This window comes from Poecilia formosa, unplaced genomic scaffold, assembly GCF_000485575.1.
Source record: "Poecilia formosa unplaced genomic scaffold, Poecilia_formosa-5.1.2 Scaffold108, whole genome shotgun sequence".
NCBI lineage: Eukaryota > Metazoa > Chordata > Actinopteri > Cyprinodontiformes > Poeciliidae > Poecilia > Poecilia formosa.
This window is the reverse complement of record NW_006800047.1, coordinates 524,991-531,437: the sequence shown is the minus strand read 5'-3', so window position 1 is coordinate 531,437 and position 6,447 is coordinate 524,991. Positions and strand designations below refer to the sequence as shown.

At 41.8% G+C, this 6,447-nt stretch overlaps 1 protein-coding gene across 1 annotated transcript; it reads right to left on the bottom strand.

Annotated features, from left to right (window-relative positions):
• Positions 1 to 1,227: 1,227 nt before the first annotated feature.
• Positions 1,228 to 5,779, bottom strand: LOC103143375 (WD repeat-containing protein 37-like). Its single transcript, XM_016675186.1, has 4 exons — positions 5,775 to 5,779; positions 5,174 to 5,374; positions 4,427 to 4,541; positions 1,228 to 4,328 (listed from the first exon to the last, which is right to left on the bottom strand). Exons 1-4 carry the CDS (start codon positions 5,777 to 5,779, stop codon positions 4,197 to 4,199), a joined length of 453 nt encoding a protein of 150 aa, XP_016530672.1. The 3' UTR covers positions 1,228 to 4,196.
• Between the last annotated feature and the right edge of the window lie 668 nt (positions 5,780 to 6,447).

Below are 6,447 nucleotides of genomic sequence, written 5' to 3'. Positions count from 1 at the left end.
CTTTTGCCTGTCTGGTTTCTTTTTATAATATCCTTCTCCAGTATTGGTGTATTTCTACTTTGTCATGATCACCTGTCAGTGCGATAATGTGCCGACCCTGGAGAGCAGCCGGCCATTATTATAGAGGCCTCCCACTGCTGCGTCTCCCCGGGGAAATCCACGGGAAAATGGTTATCTCAGCTTGGCTCATGGCAGGTGGCGCAAAGACCAGCGGCCAAATTAGCCTGGAGGATGAAAGAGGAGCCCGGTGGAGGTACCTCGTCCCCACCTTAAGCCCCTACAGCCACGGTTAGTTCTGCCCGGCACAATAAACTCCATAATTGACAATTTGAACCAGCTTTAATCTAATGGTCGAGGGCAGAGAGGAACTCCGTGCTTTGTTCTGTCGCTATGTCGTTAGCTTGCACTGCTAACAGTAGTTAGCATGCTGTCACTCGGTGCAAGTGAGATATGAAGGCATTGCGCGCCACAACGCTGACGTATGCTGGAAGGTTCCGCCATTATCCTGGAGAATGTTTTACGGTTCTCTGTCTTTTTGTCTTAACCCAGCTCCACTACAAAAGAAAAACCCTGGACAAATTAAGATTTCCATTGAAATACACAAATGAAGCATTTGTGTAGACGCTCCCTGTTGTATTTAACAGATCTTCCATTTTTTGAAAGCAGTAAAAATGGTAAATGGCTTATTTTAAGTACAAGTTTTTGCTACTTGTAATTACAACTCAGAATGTTTTAATTTCCAGATATACATAACCTTGGAAATGAACCAAGAAATGATAGTGGTGCACTAATGATTATGATGTGGGTTTGTTTTGGCACCTATAGACTGTAGTAATTGTGTTTTAGATGTCAAAAGTGACAGACAGCTATCATTTGTTAGCTGATGGGCTTAAAGTGAGTTCTGGACTCTGACCCTTAAAACAGCACTTAAGGCTGGAAAATAAGTTGTTGGGCTCAGTCCAAGTCCAGGCCTCAAGAGCTGCGACGGAGCCTCTGCGACCCTAATCATCCCTTAGACGTACAAATATCCTATTTTGATGTTTTAAGAGAAACCTTAAACCGAAAGAGGGCTACGCTTCCTTTGCTCTTAAAAAAAATCCTCATGAACAGACATCAGTAGTTCCAGGTTTGCAGATGAATAAAAACGTAATTTTCTGAGCGATACCAGCCTCATTGAAGTGAATCAAAAAAAGTGTGGGATGAATAAGATGAGAGACGCAGCGGTAGCAAAAGGAAATCACATCTTTTTTTTATTGGAAAGTGTCAGGGAGAACACAGCCATCACAAAGTATGCAAAGAAGATCGCATAATGAAGTTAGGCGAATATGAATTCACTCCAGTGAGCCAAAAGCCGATCCACTTTAGAAATGTAGATTTTACTCCCGCAGTCTGGCTGTAATTTAATGTAGCAATCTGAAAATCTGATTTCCTCCAGTTTGGTTATTCAGAAGCGCTGCGTTTTCTGAACTTACCGTTCCGCCTGCGGAGCAGTGGGACGCCGATACCACCGGGCACGAGTCCCCACAGCTACCCCAACGACAGACACGGACAAAGCAAACCTGTCTGAAGCACAATTACTTATTAAACAAGTGGAGGAGCCACAGACGGATGAAAGTCATACGCCTCAGTGCAGTAGTAAGGCATTTTAATTCAGGTCCAACATTTTTCAGGTTCATGCTACTTTACAATGTGATCCTGGTTCTTGTTGTTGGAGGAAACAGCAGTGACGTGTGATTCTGAACACGGGATCTACACCGGTCACATATACAGGCAGTTTTATGGAGTTTTACAGCACTGGAATAAGTTAAACATCTGAAGGAGATTTAAAAAACAAAACAAAACAAAAAAAAAAACTGCATGACTTCAGTTCAGGACATTGCACATGTAACATACAGCATGTTTCAGGAATCAGGTGGAGCACAGTACCCTGACAGCGAAAGTCCAGCGTCTTTTACAGACACAGTCACCTGGTTTAACACAAACAACATCACTCTGTGAATGAGTAACATTAAGGAGCTGAGTATTGCTTCTATTTCTTTTTTGTTTTAAAGACAGATGGGTGCAACACGGTACAGAGCTGAAAACCACTGAAGCACACACACCAACCACATCGGTTCACTTTGTTTGGGCTCACGACTCAACAGCAACACAAGTTCTGAGGTGGCAAAAAGAGGAGCGAGTCCAGTTCAGGTCAGAAGTTTACATACGGCCATCGGCATGAATGTTTTGATTTTTATGCTTTTTAGCTTTTGATTCAACATCCAACTTCAGTGAGTTTTTAAAAACAAGAGTGCAGAAGTTTGAATTTACAGTATTGTTGGGAGCAAAATATTTGGTTAATGGTCACAAAGAAAGCTGCACCTGAACTACATGCATTTGTAGCAAATGATATTCTGGCATAATTCTGGTTGGATTTGTGATTTTCACAGGAAATGAAAGCAGCAGTATGCAAATTTATAGAAAATATTTTGGGTTTTTTATATTACATATAAATATATATGTATTTGCTAATTCTATCACCATACTGTAACAATATAATATGAGACAGATCATCTTAATAAATAAATAAAAAATAATAAAAAATAAAACAGAAGCTCTTATAGCCATCTGCAAATTGAACAGTTCCTGGTCAAAAACAACCAGCGCTGTCAATCAACCTCGTCTATTTGCTGCTCAGTGTGCAGCAAATACCTTACTGTTCCTGGAAAACTATTTATGTGTCACGGTAGCCATGCTAACTAGCCTTAGCATTTATGGCAGGCTATGTTGAGGGGAATTTGCTGTAGTTTAGCAGAGAGCAGTAGGGAAGGACATAAGCAGCACATACATGAGCTTGACTGACAGTGCTAAGACTCTCCTCTTGGCTCTGATTGGTTGTTTCTGACTGCCTTGTGTATTTCTGCAGCTGGCTGTAGAAATAGTCGGAGGAGGTGGATTATCCGTCTTGTGTTATACTCTCACAACATTACGAAAGTTCAAACAAATACGTAAAAAAACATTTTTAAAAATAAATCGGTACATATACTGCAGCTTTAAGCACAGATTGGGGTCGTCGTGTCCATGTTTCGAGGAAGCCACTGTTGAGCTGATGTTCAAGCCTTTGAGTCCACCAAATACGTTTCACCTCAACCTGCAACTTATCTGAGAGTATCTGTGGCTGCTTTCATCGTCAATGGCCACCGATATCAAACTACCATCACTGTGGACGGAGGCGCGGATGCCTGGGCCTTGTTGGGTTGTTCTTCAACATTCTGGCCGATTTCCTTCCACAAGATGGTGAAGATTTGGCTCAACTTGGATACAACCGAGTGTTCAGACCAGATGACTGGATAGAGCTGACTGATGTACAAACAAGTCAAACCTCTGTCCCTGACCTGCTTCAATGCAGTTTGTGCCAGGAAACTATCCATCTGCCAACGTGGCGTAGACGACATCGAAAACTCTGTAAATTCAAGCTAGCACACCCAATTATTGTTTTTAAAAACCCTTCATCCCGCTCTACTGCATGACCGTACGCAAACTTATGTGGGCCTCTAGAACAGCAACACGTTGGGTTTTCTAATGACTTTCACAGACAGCTGGAGGATTTGTGGTCTGGTTAAGTGCCGTCGTTTCTCCATTATTGCGTCGCTCTTCAACACCTCTTCATCCTGCCAGAATAAATCTTTCTCTATACATTTAAAAAATCTCCTATGTAAACGTAGAACAAGGCAAGTAACAGAAAGTGAGATCTGGAAACACGAAGGCTAACCGTGAACTGAAGAGAGGAGGCGGGGATCCGGATCTCCGTCTGCTGAGCTCTCCGTTTTAAGACGTGGCAGACGTACGTCGCGATATGTTTGGTTCTGTGACAGGAAACGCTCCAGAAGGATAAAAACATCTCACAGCTCTGCCATATTTAACAAACTGCACCTCCCAGAAGGCGGCTAAGACACTGAATCTGTCACTTAATCAGGCCACAACATCTTATATACATACTCTACAGATTGTTCTCCGACTGCTTTTGAAGCAGCGTCTGCAAACCGAGGTCGTCTAGCATGCAGAAGAAGCTATTTGGCAATGACTAAAAAGAAAAAAACAAAAACGGTGACATGAGTGACCGCCTGCACACACACACAAAACCAAACATGTAGTTCCACACAGAAATGGCACGAATCACAGTCCATGCTAAATAAAAAGGGCGGGGTCTGGATGGGTCACTTCTCCTGAAGCAGGGCAGGGATGTTGATGTTCCAGCCGATGGCCTGCCGGTCGAAGCCGCAGGTGAACAAGTTGCACGCCTGGTTCTCCTCATTCCATGCTGTGCAGCACACCATTCGCCTATGACCCTGCACACATGCAGATATTTATGATGGTTTTTCTTTAAAAAAAAAAAGCAGATGTGATGCAGCAGTCATTTCTAGTACCGCTTTCGTCCTCTCCTTACCATCCGGTTGCTGCGTGGAAGTCGGGCTAGCCTCACCCCGCTCATGTCAAACAGGCGGACTTGTCGATTGTCGTGCGGCAGGGCGATGATCCTTTGGTTGGCCGAGACGCTTATCCTGAAACATCACACAAAGTTGCACTGTGAAGTAGATCTCTTTGGAAAAAACGGTTCAACAGTATGTCAATTTATGAAAGATGTTTTATTCCAAGGGTCACAATTTCTCATCCGAGCCGACAAAATAAAAACGAGTGAGAAACCTTACATTGCAGGGACAAAATAAAAAGGGATGAAAAGTTGGAAAACGGATTACAATTCATGATGTTTTCAGCTTTTAGTCTCCATTTAAAGGAACTCAGTGTTTCAGCAGTTTTGCAGCGTTTTTAGGTTGTGCTCAGACTGGAGGAGCGTTATAAACTCAATGCTGACAGCTGACTGCTGCAATTGGATTGAAACGGATCTAATAAAAATACAACTTTGAACACAAAATGAAATTTGACTTCTCATTTCTTTAAACGAAATCTGCAGATCTGAAAACTGGAAAATATTTTCATTTTTTTTTACGATCTATCCCTACCCCCACCAAAAAAATAACTACAGCAGATGTAAATATTAATATCAAACTTCATGCTACACAGATGTAATGCATTAATAATCTGCGATTCTCCCCTAAGAAACACACTGCTGGGTCCGGTCCTGGATTACACGCTTTCAGCACGACAATTTTTAAAATCGACGCCTTTCACCCACCTGTTGACAGCTGAGTCGGTACGGATGGTTGCTATGGGCGATCGCATGTTCTTCAGGTCCCACACCTTCACGGTGCGGTCGTCGCTTCCAGAGACGACGTTGTCCCCCACGGTGAAGACGGCGGACGTCACGGTGCTGCAGAAACAGGACAGAGCGGGACGGTCAGACAGGAAGAGGAAACAATCACTTATGAAGCAGTTTCTGCAAAACGCAGAGAAAACCTCGCTTTAGACCTCAGGTCTTGAAGAGAGGGTGGATCTCTCACTTGTCAGAATCCGACGGTTATATATATTTAAAAAAAATTCACAAAAGGTGTTTGGGATGTAACAAAGCTATTTTATTGTAATATAATCAAATCAAAATATAAGTTCCTTTAAATACTGATCTAGTTGAGGGAGAGGGAATAAAGCAAAAAATAAATTACAAAAAAGCTACAAATACCTTTATTTTACAGGTAATGTTGGGGTGAGAGGCAGAGTACTCCCCTTTTCCTTATTATTTAAAAGTATATACATATCTTAGAATAGCAAAAAATAAAAAAAACAACAACACAGGAACAACAAAACTATTATTCATTACCAGCAACACAAAATCTCCTTACAGCATTTAGCTCACATGGTTTTTCGTTCTCTTAGGCCTCAACATTTTCTTCTTCTTGATACGATGAACATGAAACTACTGAATCCATTTCTATAACAAACTGAATGCAAATAAGCTTCAGAACTCGACTATCAGATCCATTATTCGTCAAGACTGAATTCTCTTAATCCCTTATTCATTCTAAAGGGAAAATTAAATGTTGTCATAACTCATGTTGTCCAATTATCCTCAAAGAGCCGCAGCGCCTGGTCATGCTGTGGGTGTGAAGGATCTCCAGTCGGTCCTGTTACACGTAACTGTCCGAACTGAGAGAGCAGAAACCAGAGGGAATGTTTGTCCAAACGCGCAACGTGAACCCGAAAAATTAGAAACAAAAGTCTAAAACAAAAAGAAGAAATCAGACCTACAACAACTTGCTTATTCTTACACGCTCGTAATTTTATTCACTATTAGAAACGTTCAGTTTTTCCCTTTTGTTCCCGTCCATTCATGGAGCGAAACATACAAAAAATAAAATAAAATAAAAAGAAGGAAATAATTATAGTAAACAGTGTTCCATCACACCTCTCCTTTTCAGCTTCTACATCTAGTCTGTCCTGTTTAAATGAACCACCCCTTTAATTCAAATTGACATGCCATTACAGGCTAATTAGGCACCCAAACCTGGCCCCATT

Bases quoted from the DNA above. Each gene is read 5' to 3' on its own strand.
- LOC103143375 (XM_016675186.1), bottom strand. The intron at 4,542-5,173 runs GTGGGTGAAAGG...GTGATGTTTCAG, and splicing joins ACCGACTCAGCTGTCAACAG to GATAAGCGTCTCGGCCAACC. The intron at 4,329-4,426 runs GTAAGGAGAGGA...GCATGTGTGCAG, and splicing joins TTCCACGCAGCAACCGGATG to GGTCATAGGCGAATGGTGTG.